Consider the following 21,339-nt stretch of genomic DNA (forward strand, 5'->3'; position numbering starts at 1 on the left):
TTTGAGAGCCTTCAGGGTAGGAATGCCTCAATAAGACCATACTAAATATGGATACGATTGCAGTGTCTCTTCAGTGTCTCTGCTCTTTACTACTGGAATCCTTTTGCTAGTAGCCAGGTCATTCTACATCTCCTGGGCAAAATTCATACTCCTAATGCTGTTAATGAACTTAGAATTTATACTAGTATTTCTGTCCTTCATTTCATCATCTTTATGTGTGTCTCAAATTTTGTAACTGGCACTTTGCCTGGATGGGTCTATATTCAGATCTATTTATGCTGCTTGGATAGGGTTTCCACTGTTTAAAAGATGCTATTTTTTTTTCTTCCCATGAGTTTCATGTCTGTCATAATCATGCAAGTCTTACCCTTCCCTTTACTGGTTATAGGGTCTACATGCTTTCCTGTTTCTGTTACTTTCTAAAAGGCAGAGGTAATAAACTTAGAATGTGCAAGCTCTGACACTCTTTTTGTCTCTGACTGTGCATTTGTACCCATGCAGATGGATAGGCTTGTGGTAATCTTTAGCAATCTTACTATTGATTATAGTTATTAATGTGGCAAAGGTGAGATGCTGGGATATTTGATGTGCTGGTCCTGCAGGCTAGTTGAGTCAATATAACGGCTTGTTGCTGCTGAAAGAGGGGATGACTTTCCTTTCAATTACACCTTTTCTGCTCTCTCATCTGGCTTTTTTTCTACCCTTTCCTCCTTGCTGACTGCTGTGCTTACCTATTTTCTAACTCATAAGAAAGCAGTGAGTTTTTTTGGGTAGGTGTTGAACTGGTTCACAGAGGGATCTTGTGAAAGTCAGAGACAACACAATTAAGTGGCAGCAGCACATGTCTGGAAGAGGGAGTAAAACCTTTCCATTTTTGGCAGTGGTGAACTGTTAATTTGCCTTTCTGCATCCTGTGAAACTCTATCCTTCACTCCATGGTGTTCACTGTCCAGTGGAACTCCCATGCTCTGTTCTTATGTAAATCCTGATGTAATGTGTTTTACTTCTCTAGATGAGTTATAATCAGCAGTCATCAACTTCTGATCTCCAAATGGTAAGTGCTCTGCAGATGTTGTTAGGAGTCCATTTAAGTGGTCAAATTACAGGCTTGGCTTTTCCACCTGAGGGTTCTGGAGCACACACAGACAAGAGTTACTGTTTCCCAAAGACAACTGCTGTTCACCCTGTTCTGATTTGCTGCTGCTAAGAAGATGATCAAAAGAGTTGTCCAGTACCAGATCAGCATGTGTTGTAACCTTACTGCTGCTAATGACAGTTATACAATGGCTTAAGAAATGCTCTTGCCCACCCTCATTTCAGTGGGCATGTTCAGAAGGTTGCTTGGTGGTAGCTGGGTGTCCCACGCCTCTGCTCCTGGCATTTGTACTCCAAGTCCTGGAGTCGAGTGCTGAGCAGGGTCTGGCACACACATGATGGAAGCATTTTCCACTGGTCTGCTGTCTTTACAATTGTTACCATTCTCTGCCTGTCTTTTCCAGAAGGGCATAAAAACAAACTGCCCAGGTCACCTTTCATGCTGAAGGAGGAAAGCTAGTCTGCTGGAGGAGACAGATGACTGACTTTCCTAGCAACTCTGTATACTGCTAGGGAAGAATAATAGGTAGAGGGAATATTTTTTTTTTGCTGCACCAGGAAGGCAGACTGACTTTTGGCAAAATATTAATTATATGGCATCAGCCTGACATACCTGACCAGGAGGGAACAGCACAGGCTTGGAGTTGCGTCTGCTCTGGTGAAATTTCTTGTATCCTACAGTTTCCCAGTGCTGTGGTGTTCTTACTGCCCAGGGTACTATTTCTGTTGGTGTTTGCCTGACTCATCAGCCAATGGAGAGCAAATGTCTAGAGCCTTGAGCTTCTCTTTATTGCCTTTACCAGAGCTGTAGTTTAAAAATCTGTAGTGGCTTGTTTCCTGCTGTTTCTATACCCATCCTTGGGTTCTGCTTTGTTTAATGGAGGTCTCCTTTGTACAGATTTGTTAGATGTTTGTCAAGTGGCAGCATGAGCTGGGTTTTGACCTAGTGCTTGCGGAGTAGCTGCATGCTGATGTAGCAGGAAGGGTCTGGTTCCTCAGATAGCTGGCTTGGCTGAGCCCCTCTTCCTGTAGGAGTACAAGGGAATTGGTATTTGGATCAGAGGCCTTGGTGCTGGGAAGTTGTCCCTGAGGGCTCAGTTCAGTGGCTGCTTGTTTGGTTTTCATGAATTTTTGTTTTGTTTTGGCAGAGGAGAGCAGATCTAGTTGGACCTTTTTGAACATCGATCTCAGTTTCTAAAATTTCTGAGGGAAGCAAATAAAAATGCTTATGATATACAGAGGGAGGCTTAACAATATTTTGCGCATGTAAGGATAAATAGAAGACTAAAAAGGTGAATGCATTGGTGGATAATGGTTTTATTTATCTTTCTTTATTTTTTTGCCTAGGTTGTTAGCCAAAATCCAGCACGGGTCAGAACTGAGATGGTGTTAGCTGCTTAGTTGCTCATGTGAGATGTTTACACTCACCCCGATCTGTTCCTTCCACCAAATTCAGCCAGGATGCCATTTCACTCTTGTTCTGTTTGAGCATCCCTGTCCTTGAGCAGAGCTAATGTCCCTTGCTTTTGTCTGAGCCACCTTGCCTCCCTCCCAGAGACACTTAGGTCACTGTCAGCCATTTGCAGATGCTTTTGTCTGAGGCTTCCAGGAAATGCCTGAAGATGTAGCTGCTGTCAGGCAGGGATCAGAAATAGTTCTTGCACAAGAAGAGCTGCTCTGGGAGAGGACTGTCAAAGACTGTGCTTACCCTCCTTGAAGACCAAAGCTGTTTCCAATTTGGCAGTTGTCACACAGGGAGAGAGAGAAATGGGAGACTCTCTAATTTGTGCAAATTGTTGTTCCTCGTAATCTTTGAGAGGGCTAACTATAACTGCCCATGGGAACACGAGGCTGTTTGCTTCCAAAAGGAGAGGGTTCTGACAAAAGGCTTGGTAGCAGGTGGAGCTCATAGCAGGCTGCAGATTCAGACTACAAAATTCCAACTTAAGTATTTTTAGTTCTGGCCTGAGAGTCAGACTTGCTTTCTATTCTGATATAACATGGATTTGCCATGTTATATTGGGCTGTAGGTCAGTTCTCCTTTCTGAAAGGTAGATGATTTTTTTTTTGTGTGTGCTGTCAAAGGAGTGTGAATTTTAGGGTGAGGATTCTGGTTTGTGATCCTTGTTAGAATTCAGGTGCAGTGGCTGCAGACTTCACTGCCTATAGCTGCTGGAGGACATGGCCTGTTATATCAATATCAAATACAATATGGTGGGGTTTAGGGTGTGGAGCTGTCAACTGCTGTGACTGAAAAATGTGGCTGAAAATGACTTCTGCTAATACTGATGTAACTTTTGGGTGGGACAGTCCTCTGAGGGCATTAGTACTTAAGTCATGGTGGTCTGAATCACTCGAGGTCATGAGTTGAAGTCCTAAGTAAGGGCTGGTTAGGTCTGTGTGAAGCATTTTATGTATCACAGACTTCCCTTGTGCAATTTCCTCTGTCCAGGAAACCAGAACTTTGTGCTCTTACACGTTGTACAAGTGTTGAGATTTGCTCAGCTTACTACGCTGTGTCACAGGATGTGCTGGAACTATGATTTGCAAACCCTTTACAAACTTTTCCTGACCCTCCTGAAGATTGTTCATAGAGCAGTGAAAGAATTTTCTGACTAAGCCCATCTTTGGCAGTTGTTTCCTGTTGTTCAGGACTTGTTTTGAGAGTACAGCGAATCTAGATGGAAAGAAACCATGCAAGGGATTTTCTCTTTTAGCTCCACAGAACTGTGGGTCGTCAGCCTATGAATCACTGTACAGAGGCATTCCAGGCTGGTGGGGCTGGGGATCTGGCGTTCTCAAGAGCCTTTGGTAGCTGTGAAACTGAAAACATTTATTTAGTAAGCTGGAACAAGAATTCAGTTTAAGGTGGCAAGTCTTAGTATAGGGTGTTTTTTCCTGGCATGAGGCTTAGCTGCTCAGGACTATAAACAGAGGGAAGTAAATATAAGATGCCTTTTTTCACTTCTGGTGTGGAGAAAGCCATGCTATAAAAAAGAGGATGCTGTATACGGCAGGAAATAACCCTTCCCTCCCAACATCCCCAGCACTTTCTGGAAATAAGGAGGGGACACACCTTTGGGAGGGAGCAGGCTCTGAAACCTGAGATGACACAGTGCTGCTACTAAGTTCCAGTATTCTTCTTGGAGGCAATATGTGAAGAGTACAACAGCCAACTTAAGCTGGATTTGTATGGCCTTGCTTTGCTCCACGCTGTCTGTAGGTCTTCGATGCCAGTAAAAGTTTGTTCTTCCTTGTGTTTTCTGTTGGCAGCTTCTGAACAAAGTAGCTGTGGCAGTGGAGTGGACAGCTTAGGCTAATTTGAAGAATGTGAAAAGGCTACACTTGATTTAGCAGCTTTTCAGCTGAAAACAAACAAAATTTATTCAAACCATAGTTTCTTTGGAAATAGTTCTGGTAACCTTATGATGTTTCTTTTCTGGAGCATCAGGTACATTCCTTTTGAAAGGAGATGGTATTTAAATCACAAATCACTTCCAGTGTGAGGATGCTCAGCAAACCTGTAACATACTGAGGAATATTCTCTCTGACCATGTAAGAAGTTTTGTGTCCTCTGAAACCTGACTTCTGTTATCTCAGCTATTTAATGCAGTGTTCTGAGGCAGCAGAAAGGGGATGAATTTTTTTTCTAAGGAAGCTGGAGGAAAGCAGGATGACTGTGTTTTAATTTTGTAGGTGGTGTCTCATTTCTCTCAGCCAGTTTGAGCTGGGGTCTAATTTAGTGCTGTAGAGCTAAGTGGAAAAATTCTGGTCCTACAGGAAAATCTTTTGTGGTTCCTTCAGATAGCCTGCACTGTAGGCCAGAGAGCACTGTGGATTTGTCTTGTTTCCTCCAGGAAACGGTGCTGACTCAGATCTTTGAGGCAGTTGCAGCATGTCTCAGCCTACATGCTGTGTTGATGATCCCATGCCCTGTGGGTCTGGGTAAGGTTAGGTTACCTTCCTGCCAACTCGGTGCTGTGAACGGAGCCAGCAGTCAAAGGGTTTCCCAGCCTGTTACATCAAAGATGACAAGAGGTGGGTCTGAGATGCTCACTTAAGGAATGAGGATGTGATTCTCAGGGACAACTGGTGTCAAGCTGCAAACTGGTCAGCTGGTTTCCTACAGAATGTCTCTGTGCCCTTGAAAGCCTTGTTGCTGGGTTACAGAGGAACTAAGCTGACCCCTGGTCATGCTGGCACCCCAGCACCCTCTTCATTGCTGAGGTTGCAGCTTGTGTTAATTTGAAAGAAAGTGGTGTGGCCAGTTCCAGGAAGGACCTTTCAGTGACCTTGATGATTTTCCAACAGACATACAAACAGCCCTTCTGCCCCTTGGAGGTATCCAGGGGAAGTGCTGAGTGCCCATGATGACTTCTGTTGTGTTGTTGTGGTGTACAGAGTGGACTTGTACTCAAAGTTTCATGGTCAGGAGTAGTCTCTGTCAAAAGCTGAGTGCACAAATGAGGTGGCACAAGTGGGTACATAAAGTGTGCAGCCCTACTGATGGTGCTACAGTTCTGGGGCTGCAAAGCCAAAATAAAATGTCAGTGTAGGCTCTGAAAGTGGCTGGTAGTAGTGAGGAATGTCTCTGGAGCGTGAGAGCATTTCAGTCTGTGCTATCTGCTGATTGCTCCCCTTTCAGGCTACAGTTTTTCTGGTCTACATCTGAGATGCAGATTAATTATGGGAATACAACAGGATGAGTGATTTCTTTCAGTTAATGGTGGGATGGGGCTGGATTTTACCATTTGTGTCCTGGCTTGAATTTTGGAAGTAAAAGTACAGTATTTCCCATTTGAAGCAGAAGTTTACTTCACTTACACAGCCAAGGGGTAAATTCTGGCATTGGTCTCTAAAACATTTTCTGAAAGCTGCTTAAATGATAGAGTGACTGGAGCTGTGCTTCCAAAAGATGTAATGACTTAATCTAAAAAACCATAAACCAACAACCCGGCAAACTTTTGGGTAAGTTCATTAGCTCAGAAGGCATCTGTTGATCAGCAGGGTGTTTTCAAGCAGCAGCATGGGTCTGCATGCTGGGGGAAGGGGGATTGCTGGAGCTTTCCCTGGCACTGGCAGAGTGTGGTGGTGTCAGCTCTGCTGAAGCTACAGCCACAGGGTTTGCATTTCATCCCCAAACGTGCAGTGATAAAGTTACTGAAGCTGTTCTAAACAGGCTGCATTTGCACACTCTTTTACAACCCCATGCTTGGGGTAGCAGTAGTGCATGTTAGTTGTGACCAGTTGGTTGGCCACAAGCTCTGGAATAAAGTCTCCAGTTTAGGTCTCCGTGGTTGGGACAGGAAGCCACAATCATTGCTGCAGCAGATCATGGAGACCACATCTCACAGTGCAGCGTCTTGTCTTTGTTTAGACATTTGCTGATAGTGGTCAGAGCTGGGTGCATGGGCTGCTGTACTGGGGAGAGCTAACTGGTTTGGCTGTCTGTTCTTGTGTTCTGGCATAGATAGGATTTGTGGTGGCTGCCTCCACGTGATGTTGAAAGCAGTTCTGTCTGTCATGGAGAGAATTCTCATCGAGTTTGGCTGGGTGTAGCTGGGCATAACAACTACTAGGTGTTTGCCTTTGCTGTTCAGCTTCTCTGAAGTGTTCACCCAGCTGTGTAAATCAGTGTACAAATGCATGATCTGAGGGGTAGTATTGGTTTCAAAGAGCAGAGAATCTTCAAGGATCTCATGGATGTTGTTTTCTATTGGAGTTCACTATGTCATGTATTGATGCTAATCTGGATATCCTTTTTATTAGGCAGTGACACAAGGCAGGACTTGCATCAATACCTTGATAAGGAGAAAGCACAAGACTTGAAATAAACAGCAGTCACTGGAATACATTGAAGAAATAGCTGAGTGATCTCTTTTGACCATGTCATCCGAAATTCCTCTAGGCAGGTCTAGACAACATGAAGTAAAAAGACAAATGACAGCTCTGTACTGGTTCTCCAGCAGTTGTTAGGTCTGGCAAATGACTTTTGTGCCTTGAATTTTTCTGTATCTTAAATAACAATCTGTCCCAGTCTCACAAGAGAGCTGAGAGTTGTTACATGTTCTGTGTTCTAACCACCTTCTTAAGATACTGGAAAACTTTTAAATGTCTCATTTTCAAAATGTTTTCTAAAGTAAGACAAGCTATTTTACATGCTTTCTGTGTATGTAAACCAGAGGACTTAAGGATTTTAAGAGCATCTACTTGCACTTTGAATTTGTAAGGTCTCATTTTGAATATAGTCTTTGTATTTTATTGCTTTGGTCATCTCTGAGCTTTTTTTGGATTTAAAAACATTGATTAGAATATGTAATATTAGAATATATAATGCCTTAAGAACCTGGCATTGCATTTCTTTTACCTGGAATTCAGTGCCTACATTCACCTGCTTCTTCATGGTTTTCCTATTTCTGATAATGTTCATTCATTTTGATGAGCAAAGCCAAAAGTGCTGTTCAAAAGGGAATTCCTTTTGTCAGTGTTGCTCTCTGGGGCTCCCCACCCCTTCCAGGCTAAAACCTGGAGGGCAGTGAAAAGCCCTGTAGCAGGGCTCCACCAAGACTTTACTGATGCAGCTTTTGGAGAGCATTGCAGATGTTTCTTTTGAAAGGCTACTTATTATAAATATAAATACACCCAAGCTCCCCATTCCTCAGCAGTTACTCACAATGTAAAACTGTCTTGCCAGGGATTGGTTTACTGCCCCAAGCTGTCTCCCTGTATGTGAGCTGGAGTTGCATTTACTTCTGGAGGTGGGGGAGAGAAGACTTTGGAAAGTTTGGATTCAGGGGTCGTGCAAAGAGGCTGCTTAGATGAGTGCAAGCTCAGGGTTCAGTTCTGGAGATGCAATTCTTCTCGTTCGTTCAGGGGACATTAAAAATCAAGGATTTGAATTCAGCATCTTACAGGGATTAAGAAAAAAGGGCTTGGAGAATGAAATGTCATTCTGCAAACGAGGAGTCTGCAATTTAGCTTACACTGGATGAGGCAATTACCATGTAAAGTAGATGTCCTCATTTAGACCTGCCCTTACGGCTATCTTACTTTTCATTTCCATTTGCCAGTCTTCTGGGAATCTTCTGCTGCCTCAGCCAGGAAAACCTGTAGCAGTTCTAGTTATTTGGGTAACCAGGGTCTTGGGGAAGCTGCATTAGGGGAAATAGTGTAGTTTATGCTCAGATATCTCATTCTCATTACCCAGCGTGCTGTGTCTGGGCTGTCAGGGACAAGTGGCAGTAGAGATGCTGGGGGAGATGTGACTCTGTGGCTGAACATTGAAGATGTTTGCTCTGTGTGGTGGCTAGATGAAGAATCCTGTCTCCAGTGTCTCTCAAGTTACCAGATGTCCCATGCAAGCAGCAGAGCTACAAGGCACTATGTGGTTTGATGGATGTGCAGATGTGGCTTTCAGCTGTTGAAAATGAAAGGCTGATATCTGAGGCATTTGAAGTATCTTGCCCCAGTTACGCTTCATTTCCTCCCCAGCAGTGGATGAGATGTAAAAGAAATTTTGACCACTGTTCTTTTGATCTACTTAATATATATTGATAATGCTCTGGTTTGCTGTGTCAGCATGGCTTAATCATCAGTGTGGAGAGATGAACTGTGTATGGAAATCTGAGGTAGCTTTCTCTCTTTTGGCACTAATCTTGTCATCTTTGAGCTGACTGAGCAGGCTGTGTCTCTCTAGCCCTTGGACAGGCTGGAGTTATGCTGGACACAGTCACAGAAGACTTCTCAACAGAGAAAGGCAATTTAGCTTTCTCATAATTGCTGCACTTAAAAAGAAATCCTAGACTGCTTATGAATAGTGGAAAACTATTTACTGCTTGAGGAAAAATTTGCATTGAAAAGCTGTTTATGCCAGCTGGCAAATGTGAATTTGTTGAAGCCTTGTCATTTAGGTTTTTCCAGAACTAGTTCATGATGTGTGTTCTGCTTCACCGTGCCATCTTCAGCCAGGAGTGGTTTTGAGATTCACAGAAGGCACAAGAGGAGGGGAGTGAACAAAATGTGTTTTGATACATATGGGAAGATACATGTAAATATATATATTTTTTTTTCTTCTATATCTTCACTGTATTTAAGGGAGCTGAGTGTGGCTCAGATTTATAGGAAAAGGGGGTTGATACCCCCACATCAGTACAAAGGGGACCCACATTATGCATTCCCGTTCTGTACCTCAGAACTGTGTTGTGATCCCAGGCTGGTTGTCCTGCTGTTTATCAGACAAACCTGGGATGTGGGAAGCTGAAGAATGCCCCTGCAGCTGCAAGCAGCCCATTCCTGCTGGAGGATGGTGTGTTTGCAGGACAGCGAGTGCTGACACGCAGCCACGGCGAAGGAGCCTGCCCCGGAGCCCCAGGAATGTGTGAGCTGTTCCTTGGCCTGACAGAGGTGTGGGCAGGGGAGATAGCACAGGAATGTGCAGTGGATAACTCGGGATCATTACTCTGTACAGTGCAGCTTCAACCCTAAGCTATTACTCTGCTCTTTCACCTCACTGATTTTCATGGTAAAAGGGAATTTTACTGAGCAGTTCAATGCACTGGGCATCAGCTTGAGACTTCCTGTTTCAAGCTGTCTCAATGACTGGCAGAGCTTTGGCAGGTGCTGGGAACTACCTTGAAGCAGTGCCACTCATACATACCTACTGTATGTGCAGAGCTGTGTGTGAGATCTGAAGACCAGAATCCCAAGGACTTCATAGTTTAATAACGATTTTTGGAAAACAGGAGATAATGGAGGGAGGGGCAAACTATGTACCTGGACTTCCAGATGTGTTGGACTGCTTTGTAGCAGTAAAGGTATGAACCTTGATATAAATCTTTAGCTGTCCCTCCTCCACAGGAAAAACCTGTGTAGAAAAACCACTTGAATGCAAACACAAATGTTCTCCCATACTGGAGAGGATGTGGTTTGAGCAGCCCTCTGGCCTGAATGTGATTTCAATTGAGCATGTAATGCTTGGGCTGCCCAGAGGAGGGAGGAGGACTCTGTCCTTCTATGCCTCTGTCTCATGCTTGCCTGCAGCTTTACCAAGTGCTTGGCCAAGTTACCCAAGCTCATGGAGTACCCAGGGGTGCACACACTGGGATGTACGGAGCTGCGGTGGGCAGGCAGGGTCTTACCAGCATGCAACTGCACCAGCATAATGACGACAAGCAAGAGTATCTGTGTCTGGTGTTTTAGTGAGTATCCCTTACTTTTCCACACCACACTGAGCAGCATGCAGTTAATGGAGTGGAAAATAAGAATTTCTTTATGCACAGCCTATGCCTGCGGGTATGCTGAGCCCTTCTGAGTCGTTGCAAGCTGCAGTGTGTGATTGCACTCCATCCACGTGTCTGAGTTACCATTTTGTCTGTGGGCTGTGTTAGTAGCTTCTTGAGAAGAGAGAGTGAAGGAAGAGAGGTGATCCTGTGGAGGACCAATGTCTTTATGATCTAGTATAGTCCTGTCTGTTAAATCTAGAGACAGGTGAATCTCTGATCTTTTATCCATGGGAGGTTCAGCCTGCTAGAGCTGTCTGTAGTACTTCAGAGTATTTGTGGCAGCAGTAAAGCTGTGGTGAGGTCAGTGCGTGTGGTTATTCACAGAGTGCAGGGCAATAGCTCCTGAAGTGCAGCATGGGATGGTGTGAAGATGCACGTCTTGGGGGAGAGGTGCAGCACGTATGGCACCAGCAGAAAGGTTCAGTGTGCCTAAAATAGGGGCAGATTCCCGACTCTGCTGGGATGAACAAGAGAGGTGAAGTCACTGCCAAGTCAGCCGTTGCTGCCGGGTTTCCTCTTTCTGTCCATGTAAGGATGCAGTGGTGCCCTCTGACGGCTGCTGGTTGTGTGGCCTGATCTGCGTCAGGGCCTGAGGATGATCCAGTCAGCTGCTCCCTACAGCTTGGGAGGGACTAACTGGTTGATTTATGCCTCCTGCCGCACTGTCCCTCAGGAGGCGCCTTGGGAAGGAACACTTCATTACCCAATAAACCGATCGAACCTATAATATTTCTATGTAAGTATTTAATACTCTAAGGAGTGGGCACTGAGGTGAACTCAGTCCTGTACTGTGTGGTACTGCACAAGGCACAGCATCTTGGTTAAGAGTTCACCAACAGCTTACAGCTGTCTGGTCCCTTTTGCAAAAGAAGGATAGAGAGTGAAGCATCTTTTTTCGATTAATAAATCTCCCCTCTTGTGCCCCATCTCTTCTCTCACATTGTCTTCTGGTAGCATTAAAAAGTTGCACAAATCCTAAGTGAGTGCACAGTGCTCTGGGACCTCATGGGATGAGGTGTTGCATGGAAAACAATATTAATCCCTGTGGTTGCATCTCTGGACTGCGAAACTCCTTGGGTTGACCTCTGAGGGAGCCATTTGCAGCCTGTGCCTGTGGGTTACAGAGCTGCTTCCCTCTTGCAGGGTGAAGCCCCACAAGGTGGAGTGGACTGAATGGACACCGTGCCACTACCACTCTCACCCTGCCCTCCCCAGGGCATTTCTGCCATCCTTGGAGCCTTTGAGCAGGCACAACTTCCCAGTCCAGCAGGGGAACTGTGGTTGCTGATGAGGTTGGATTGGGGAACAGTTTTTGTGGCTGGAAGCAGCAATTGGAATGGATGCATTTGGGGATTGGGGTCTGTTCAGCCTGGAGAAGACACTGGGGAGACCTTATAGTGACCTTCCAGCACCTGGAGGGGGCCTCTGGGAAGGCTGGAGAGGGACTATTTTTAAGGGCCTGTGGTGATAGGACAAGAGGTATTGGTTTGAAACTAGAACAGGGTAGATTTAGACTGGACATTAGGAAGAGGGTGATGAGGCACTGGAACAGGTTACCCGGAGAAGCTGTGGTTGCCTCATCCCTGGAAGTGTTTAAGACCAGTCTGGATGAGGCTTTGAGCAGAAGTGTGCCTGTCCATGGCAGGGGGGGTTGGAACTAGGTGGTCTTCAAGGCTTCTTCCAACTCAAACCATTCTGTGATTCTTTCTGTCGTGGCTGTAACCTTGGAGAGAGCACCTGGGGTGTGAGGAAAAGTTTGCAGAACATGGGGGCAAGCAAGCAGGAGGATAGATTCTTTGCTATCCATAGTCTGGTGTGTGCTGCTCCTGGCTTCTTTTCGTGTGCTGCGAGTGGGGTGGTGCCTTCCTGCAACCGCTTTGGTATCAGTTGTAAAGCTGAAGTGCACTTTGAGTAACCGAGTGATTCCACTCCAGCCTTTTCTCCTCCCTCTGCTTCCCGTTCCTTGTTTGCTCAAGTCAGGAAGGGGGAGGGTATGGGGGAAGTTAATCATTAAACCGTAATGTCTTCTCCTTAACTCCTTCACAACCTGTGGGCAGAGTGCTTCTGGTATTTCCAGACCCCTCCTCTTCTGCAGACTTGTAGAAGTAAGCCAGTAAGCCTAGTGAGCTCCCTTCAGTACCATTAGGAAAGCAGTGGATTTCTGGCCGGTGATTCATTCAGCAGAGGACTGAGCCGAGGAGGTGAATCTTGTGGCAAGATGGTTACATCTGCCTGTCCTGCAGTGAGGGCTGGGGATGGAGGGTGGAAAAATGATTTGGGTCCCCTCTGCAGGGCTGGAGGAGCCTGACACTCTCATGGGATTTTCACTTCCTGGTGGAGTTTGATTTGCCTTTGTCATTGGTGGGGAGAAGCAAAAACCACACCTTCTCGGGTAGCACTTCTCTTGGAGGTTGTGTGCAGGAAACCTCCAACCTTCCAAGGACCTGCCTGGCTGAAGGAATTGCAGCTCTTCACCAGTTCCCTTGAGGTATGTGTCTTTTGCTCTGGAATCCACCAGCTGTTCTTTTGCTTAAAAAGAAGATGAAGTTCCTTTTTTCCCCAGCTGCAGAAAGCTCATATCCCTTCAGAGACTCTGCTTCTGGGGTATTTTGGCTCCTCTAGGAAGATGCCTTTGGCTTATGTGATTTGGAGCATCTTTTTGACTAAATGAAGCATTTACAGAGTTAATTTAAGGCAGTATTTAATTTGCTAATGGCTGTATTCTGTTCTCTGAGGGCAGGATTACTTTTGCCCCCCCCCCCCCTTTCTTTCGTGATGCTTTAGTTTGTGGAAGAAAGTGAATATAAAACCAGCACCTTCTTCGTCTTGTAATGCAATAACAGTGTCCTCCATGTGACCCTTTAACATATTTTCTTGAAGGGTTGCTAAGTGCTGATGTGTGGTGTGCTTGGCTCAGGAAGTGGCTTTGAGCTGGCAGGTGCCTGCCCTCTCAGAGCCGGTCGGCAGCCATTAGCCTGAGCACTTGCTTGGTTGCTATTCTGGTGCTCCTTGTGACCCAGGGGGAGGATACTGCAGGATGGCTCTGCTCAAGCCCTCACACCCCAGACCCTGGGTAATGGAGTACCTGCTGTGTGCAGGAGGAGTGTGACAGATCCTGCTAGCTGAGACAGCCTGGGTGTGTGTGAAGTAGAGGGAGATCCAGGGGGTTTCTGAGAGCCTCCTCTCCTAATTCTGCTGAAGTTACATTACTGTTATCTGGCTGAATTCCACATCTCCAAAGGGACCTGCCAGGTATGTTATGATGCTCTTCTAATGGAGAGTGCTGATCTCCCTAGTGAACCAGCTCCTCTCTAACAGCCTTCAAGAGGTGTGCTGCAGAGCTTGCTGCCCCAGTGGAAAGCTGGGCACCCAGCCAGTCAGACTTTCTTTAGTAAGTAAGCGCAGTGCTGACCCGCAGGCGCTCACTGGAGTTTTCCCCACCAGGGACTGCAGTGGGCTCTGCAGGGTGGCTTCACAGGACAGAAGGTCCAGTAAGACAGGATTTGCCTGTGAGTCACCACAGAGGAGTGCAGGGTTGGGAATGGGCAGAGGATAGTTTGCAGGGTGAAATCTGGTGAAGTGGGAATGCCTTTTCAGGCCCCATCTCTGAGGGAGAGTATTTGTCTTGCTTTGTGTTTTTTGAGAGGTTCTTACTGTGTGACGTGGGTTCCTCTGCCTGGCATGAGTGGTGGTGTTTCTAGTGGTGGAACTTTTACTTCTCTTCAGGAATTTGTGAGCAGTCTCCACCCAGCAAGTTGAGAATTGTTTCCAGGAGAAGAAATGGCTTCACCTGGCAGCCTCTGGAAACTAGTTAACTGTTTGTGTGATGTGCTGAGAGGGATTTCTGTTAGGAAGACTGAAACATGTACTGCTGCTGCACTGATGGACTGATTTGAAAGTTTCATGGTTTTTTCACTACCTTAGACTCGGGAGAAAACCCCTCCCGAGATCGTTTCCTGCAGAAAGCAGTGCCTGCGGCCACAGTAAATGACTCTCTGATGATGTGGTGCTTGTAATTAGTTTGTGTCAATATCCTGTTGCCAGCTGATCGCTGGGCAGGTTTCTCCTAGGTTGCTGTTGTGCAGGGAGCAGTGGGGCTGTGGGTCCCTGATGCTGAGTGATAAGACAGAGACCTAGAAATCTGAGGTTGAAACAGTACTTCCGACTGCTTTGCTGCCTCTTGGTGCTTTCTTTGTACTGGAAGTTTGATTAAACTGTTCAGTACTGTGCTGCAGTAATGCTTTTCAGGGCATTAAGTAGATCATCCTGGATGAAAAGTCTTCCCAAAGACCACCTGATACAGATATCCTGAATGAGACAAAAGAGGGAAAGCTGTAGTCCAGTCCCTTTCATTTGGAATGTTTGTTTTGGCTTTCCTGCAGACGCCTTACTGGCAGACCTGGAATCCACCACCTCGCACATCTCCAAACGGCCAGTGTTTCTAACAGAGGAAACACCTTACTCCTATCCAACTGGAAACCACACGTACCAGGAGATTGCTGTGCCACCTCCAGTGCCCCCACCACCTTCCAGTGAGGCCCTGAATGGCACTGTGATTGACCCCTTAGACCAGTGGCAACCCAACGCATCCAGATACGTTCACCAGCAAGTAAGTGAATGTGTGCAGGTGGGGAGGGTGCTTCCTTGTTTCATTGGTGCAGTACCTCTCAAGGAAGTAGATGAAGAGAGGGAAATAGCAAGAGGTGAGGATGAGTTTAGCTATGAATAGAGTGGGGAAATGGGGGTGAGGTGAGCTTTGAATAGAACTAACCAGTTGGAGCAAGTGGTAAAAAAGAATTTGAAACCCATCGTCCTTGTTCTGACAAAATGGGAGTGTGATGAGATTAGAGTTAGTCATCTATATGTGGCCTGTGGAAAGCAGACTGGGGGTTTCCAGCACAGACTCAGGCAAAGCTGAAGCAAGTAGAGAACAGTTGTTCTTGGTGTAGCTCATCTGATAGAGGCTGGCTTGGCTATGTAGCAGAGTAGTTTTACTTTGGCTGGGCCTTGTTCTGCCCTGTCCATGGTGGGCTTGCAATGCAGTACATAGTTGTTTTGTATTCTCACTTTCCAATGCAAATCTCATTTCCACAGCCTCAGTCCCAGTCTCCTATATACAGCTCTAGTGCCAAAAGCTCCAGTGCCTCTGCTCCTAGGGACGGGCTCAGCTCTCCTTCTCCCCGTGCCAGTGAAGAGGAACACGTCTACAGGTATCTTGTCCCTGTTAAGAGATAAGCCTGACTCACAGCTTGAGCCTGCTGTGGCTCAAGCTGTCACCTATAAGTGGAAACAAACACTGCTCTCTGTGTCCATTATGTTGCCTAGTGTAGGTTTTGATTACCTCTTTTGTAAGGGGCCACTCTAGCTTTCATGCTCACTTCAGACATTGACCTGGCGGCAGAAGAGGTTAAAGCTCTGTCAGACAGAACAGGATCTGGGTTGTGTTGTGAAGGATATAATCCAGAGACAAGTGACAAATCCATCCCCCCAGCACAGAAGTGAGTGGCCTTTGAGTCAGTTATCCCAGGGAACTTGGTTACTCGTGGCCTAGCAGGATGTGCAGTGACTTGAATTTTCATGTGAATTTGAACTTCCTAAAACTTTAACCTCAGTAGGTGATAGATAACTAGTTTATGCTTGCAAAGGCAGCTGCTCTTGCACTGAGAGCTTGGAGGAGCAGCCTGTACAGTAGCACAGAGCTTTCTGTTGACTGGGGTGAGTGAGGAAGAGGCTGTCAGCTTCATCTCTGATGGCCTTCTGCAGTGCACTGTCCTGGGTACTTTTTGACAACATGGACACTGGTGTTCTAACAATGCTTACCTCTTTCTGCTGAGCAGGAAGATGCTTTCAGCCAGAACTAATTCTGGGTAGAGGCAGGCATATCCAGAGATGGACCAATGGAGACAGTAATTGGAATGTTTTCAGATGGCTGCATGTAATTAGTACAAAATGGAGGTAATTACAGCCCTAAGTCCTCCTCTGCAAGAGTCTGGCATGACATGGTTCTGGTGTGAATTGTAGCTTGTATGGTTGGGTCAGGATTGAAGTGTGCTGTCCTCCAGATTGCCTTTGTGGAGACTACTTTTATTTCCAGTCTGAGGAGAAAGATAATAATTGCCCTTCTGGAATTTTGTAATGGTTGCTGGAGTTACAGGTGTCAAGAATCCCAAAGCCTGCGTTATGTATTAACCTCCTGAGCATAATGTAGCAGTGTTCCCAAAACAGAGGCTCCCAGTTTGGATTTGGAAAGGATCTTTTTTGATAAAATTAGAACCTCTCCAGCATTAGAAGTTACTTTATTCATTTGCAAAACTAGGAAAAAATAATTTCCCTGACATCAACAATGGGAAGACTGTTACTGCAGTGTAATGGCTATAAAAATCACTACATTGGTGTTAAGTTTTGCTTTGAAACAGTTTGCAGGGATTCTTCCTTATAGGGATTAACAATAGTTGCAGCCAGTGTTTTATTCACACTTGTGTACAGGTAAACTTTTTTCAAGGCTTGTGTTTTAACACAGTGGAAAATAGTTTCAAATTACTTTCTTATAAACTGGTTAGAGCTCCCCAAATTAAAGGTTTGAGGACATGAAAAGTGAGGCCTTGTGAGTGAGAGTTGCAAGAGTGAGTGTTGTAAGAGGCAGCCACGTAACTTGCTACATTTTAGTTTTTGTTGATAGCTTGAGGTTTGTACTTTGTCTCTTTCTTCTGCCCTGCATTTCCTTGCTTCAGGGGGGAGGTTTTTGCTGCTTGGTGTGATGTCAGCAGAAAAAAGGCATTTTCCTGTGTGTGAGCTAATGGTTAGGATGCTCTTCTGTGTGTCCTGCATCTGCAGACAGTTAACTCTGCTGCAGGGCGGTGCAACACATGTTCCTGAAACCTGAAGCCCTGCCCATCAATGCTGTTTCTTTGTAAATGAGAACTGAAGATGTGGCTAAGCAGTGGCTGTGTTGTAGTCATTTCACAAAGCACACATCTTTCTCCCAGAGCTGGAAAATAATACAGTACATGTGTAAATTTTGTGAACCTACTGCGAGTTTCACTCTGTCCTTCTGCTGTATCTTGACATAGAAGTTTCACTCTTCCCTTTTATCTTTAGTTTCCCGAACAAGCAGAAGTCTGCAGAGCCATCTCCCACAATGACCAGTTCCTCTCTGGGCAGCAACCTCTCAGAACTGGACAGACTTCTTCTGGAACTGAATGCTGTTCAACATAATCCTGCCAGTGGCTTCCCAGCAGGTAAGGAAGAGCAGGATGTTTGGTATGAGTGGTAGATTGATTCTAAAAATAGCAGTCTGCTTTCTCTTCCCCTTACTGAGGGAGACCCCTCCAGCCCCTTATCAAAGATTCATTTAGCATGGGTGGGATCTCTGGGGAGCTGTGGTATAGCACACTGTTCAAAACAAGAGCAGATTCAAAATTGGCTCTAACTAAAGTTCTAAAGTTAGAAGAAGTTGCTCAGGCCCTTGTGCTGTTAAGCTTCCAATATCCTCAAAGATGGATATCCCACAAGGTTTCTGGTCTGTATGTATGGACATAGGGGTCTGAATGGATCTATTCTGCTCCCCTTTCTTAAGATGAGGCCAGCAGAAGCCCCTCGCTGCCTGGTGTGACTGGACCTCACTATGTTGTCCCAGAGAGCAGCAGCTCTGTGGGAGGGAAGGCTGCTCCCCCTACAAAAGAAAAACCAAAGCGAAATGGTGCCCGTGGGATTGAAGATGTGCGTCCCAGTGTGGAGAGCCTGCTGGATGAGCTGGAGAGCTCTGTGCCAAGTCCTGTGTGAGTAGTGTTTTGGTGGTTGCTGACGTGGGTAGGGTGGGACATGTCGGCTCTTGTGGGAGCAGTGACTGTAACCTAGGGGCAGATACTGCAGGAGAGTGACAGGCGGAAGGTAGGCTTTGTCTAAAGGTCAGAAATCAGGCAGCCGCATGAAGATGTTGCTGCTCTTTTGTCTACTCCTGGATGAAAAAATACAGGTCATGCTATGAGAGGTGGAGTGTTCAAACTCAGATTTATAGCTGATCACAAATACACACTGTCTGACAAAATGAATGTTTGGTCATCGTCCATTTCTTAATGGATGCTGTGTGTGTAACTGTGTTAGACTTGGCAGAGAGACAGGGCCTGCCTGTGCTCTGAAAGCTGGGGCTGGGGGAGGGCTGGCCAGGGTGGGCAGTGCTGATGAAACTCCTCATGCTGTGCTTGCTTGCAGCAGTGGGACTTTCAGCTTAGGAATGCTCTCCCAGGCTTAAATGCACTTTCTTAATTTTTTTTTTTTTAATGCCAGCCCTGCAATCACTGTGAGCCAAGGTGAGATGAGCAGCCCCCAGAGAGTCACCGCCAGTCAGCAGCAGACCCGGATATCTGCTTCTTCAGCTACACGAGAACTGGATGAGCTGATGGCATCTCTCTCTGACTTCAAGGTACCTTGTCATGACAACTTAATACATCATCCTGTCTACCTCCCATCCCCCAGCCTCTCTTTCCTGTTAGCTGTATCTGCTGACCTTGTTTCGTCTCCAGAATGCCTCTCAGAGCTGCTCTGAGAAGCTTCTTGTGGTGGTATTTGTGCTTTCTGTAGGGGTTGTGGCTGTAGGTGTTCTCAAATGCTATAAATTCTCATCACTGGCAGTGTAAGGCAGCTCTGGGATCTGTTTTTTCCTTGGGTTCTGCAGTTTGTCTGTTTCCCAAAGATAATGAGCTTAGTTACTGCTCAGTACAGGGTACTTAACAAGAAGTAGGGGAGCATGAGATGTCACTCTGCTTACTGACAGAGACCAGGCTCTTCTGTTCTGTGGGATGACCCTTCTCTTCGGAGGTATTTTTACCCTGATGTGGTTTCCCTGGGGAGAATCTTCCAGGCATGTGCTGTGAGCACTGAAGCCCTTGCATCAGACAGCTGAAGACTTCAAAGGTTTCCATCTTAAAGCAGTCTCTTATTCACCTCAAAGTGGGATTAAAATCTGAGCTTCTTGTGGGGGCAGAGGATAGCAAATACTGTTCAGACTCTTGTTTGGAAAGCAGACTCTTGCATTGGAAAGGAACAGTCACAGATAGCACATAGAAGTCTCGTAGTAGGAGATGCTCAGAAGTAACTTGCTTGTGGTCATCTTGATGTATGAAACACTTGGTGTGTGTATGTAGTTGACTTGTTCTTTATTCATGTAGGTATGTTGTCATTCTTGCACAAGATGATTAGCTTGGAGCTTATTTTCATGAAACTTTATGAAAATGGCTTTTAATTTCCCCCTCACCATAGCAAAATGAAAAATATTTTCTCTTCTCTCTTTCAGCTGCTTTCAACCTTACTGAATTTCTCACTTGAATTTATGAGAGGTGGAGAAAGCAAATACTATCTTGAAAGCAAATATTACCTTCGTTGTCATTGTTGGGTTTCCCTTTCTTACATGCACATGCAAGTCTGATTTCTAAGCCTAAGGAAGTCCCTAATTCTCTGGATTTTCTTCATGGAAGACTGCTGATGCTTGGTGCTTCTTGTCTGTGCTGAACTCCATTCCCTCCTACCACGTCTTTAGGCAGGGCAGCCAGAGCTGAGGAATGTTTTGTGAGGAGAGGAAGACAGCACAATCAGTGACAGCTTTGATGTTGACCTGTCTGTTGCACCATTCTTGTGAACTCTGTGTGCTATGTGTTTCATGGAGGTCATTCCAATACCTGGAGTTTTGACCAAGTGTGTGACTTCAGAACCCAGCAGTGACCGTGCATAATCTGCAGGCCTTCACTTGCCATTTGCTTGCTGGAATTGAATTCAGCCTGTTGGTTCTGGCACATGTACCTCATTTTGTGAGAATCTGGGAGTTACTCACTGTTTTCTCTAGGCTTACTGTAGTGTGTATTCAGTCAACTGCAAATACTGACACTTTAGTGTTGCCTTTTTCCCCTCTTTATTAGGTCCCAGGGTGGATTGTAGGATATCCACAAGCAGCTGTTCAGTCTGGTTGAAAACTGCACTGTTGAGAAGCTGGAGCAGAGTTCCCACCTGCCCTACCTTGCTTCTTTTGCATGTTGTGGGCTTGAACCATTCACCCCTGCTGCTTTATCGGGGCTCAGAAAACAAGCACAGGGTGTGGTTGCTGCCACCTGCTTTTGCTTCTAGGTGAGCTCCTGGCAACTGAGAATGACCTTGCCCAGCACAGGTTTTCCTTGCCAAATACAAGGAGAGGAATTTTCGAAGTGTGGTTGTTGAAATGGTTTGCAGTTTGGGGGGAAAAAAATAAACTAGAATCTTTGTGCAACTCAAATGAAACCTGCATGATAGTTGCTTTCTGCAATGCTGTCTGCGTTCCTGGCTTACTTTCTGGTTGAGCTCTGAGAGCAAACTGAAATGCAGTAGAACTCTAAAATTTGGTCTTAGTTCTTTAGTACTTTTGCTAGGCATTGATCTCATCTGTGTCCAAGCCTTCTTCCTGAAATACAAGGGACACGGTTTCTGTGATCATCTTCCTTTTGTTAAAATTGTCATTGACTTGTTTAAACAGTAACTTTCCTTTTTCCTGTCCTCCAAGTCGCTTCATTTTCCTTTCAGTCCTTGTTTGTTTTTACCTTCTCTATTTGTGCCAACTAGTGGTGTTAACTTGCCTGTAAAAAGGGATCTCTGGTCTGTACCAGTGGCAGGATGTAAGGGAGAGAAGTGGAGTCTTTGGAAAGGTGAAAGATGAAAGGCTACAATTAAGAGTACCAGCCCCATGTGTGGTTGCAAGAAATAGGACAGAAAAGCTAAGTATGATGTGTAGTTAGGTGAAGCTGGTAGCTGGTACAACTAGAAGTTGCAGTAGATGGGGATGGGAGGAGTGGAGGCACTGATGTTTAGTTTCCCTCATACCCCAGAGTAAAAGGTGCTGTTACAGACTGATAAGTTACTCTTTTATCATCTCTTGCTCGCTTTAATGAGTTGCTCATTCTTTTTACTTACAGAATCCATTTGATTTTGGTTATCTGGCTCA

The 21,339-nt window shown here is 45.6% G+C and overlaps 1 protein-coding gene across 1 annotated transcript in view; it reads left to right on the top strand.

Moving 5' to 3' along the window:
- Positions 1-21,339, top strand: part of PXN (paxillin) — a 44,017-nt gene that overhangs the window by 10,602 nt on the left and 12,076 nt on the right. Inside the window, exons 2-6 of the mRNA XM_054392490.1 lie at positions 14,759-14,985; positions 15,471-15,586; positions 17,475-17,614; positions 17,953-18,154; positions 18,663-18,798. Coding sequence (XP_054248465.1) covers positions 14,759-14,985; positions 15,471-15,586; positions 17,475-17,614; positions 17,953-18,154; positions 18,663-18,798 — 821 coding nt within the window. The remainder of the gene's footprint in view (positions 1-14,758; positions 14,986-15,470; positions 15,587-17,474; positions 17,615-17,952; positions 18,155-18,662; positions 18,799-21,339) is intronic.

Source organism: Indicator indicator, chromosome 26 (genome assembly GCF_027791375.1).
Source record: "Indicator indicator isolate 239-I01 chromosome 26, UM_Iind_1.1, whole genome shotgun sequence".
In the NCBI taxonomy this organism is placed as follows: domain Eukaryota; kingdom Metazoa; phylum Chordata; class Aves; order Piciformes; family Indicatoridae; genus Indicator; species Indicator indicator.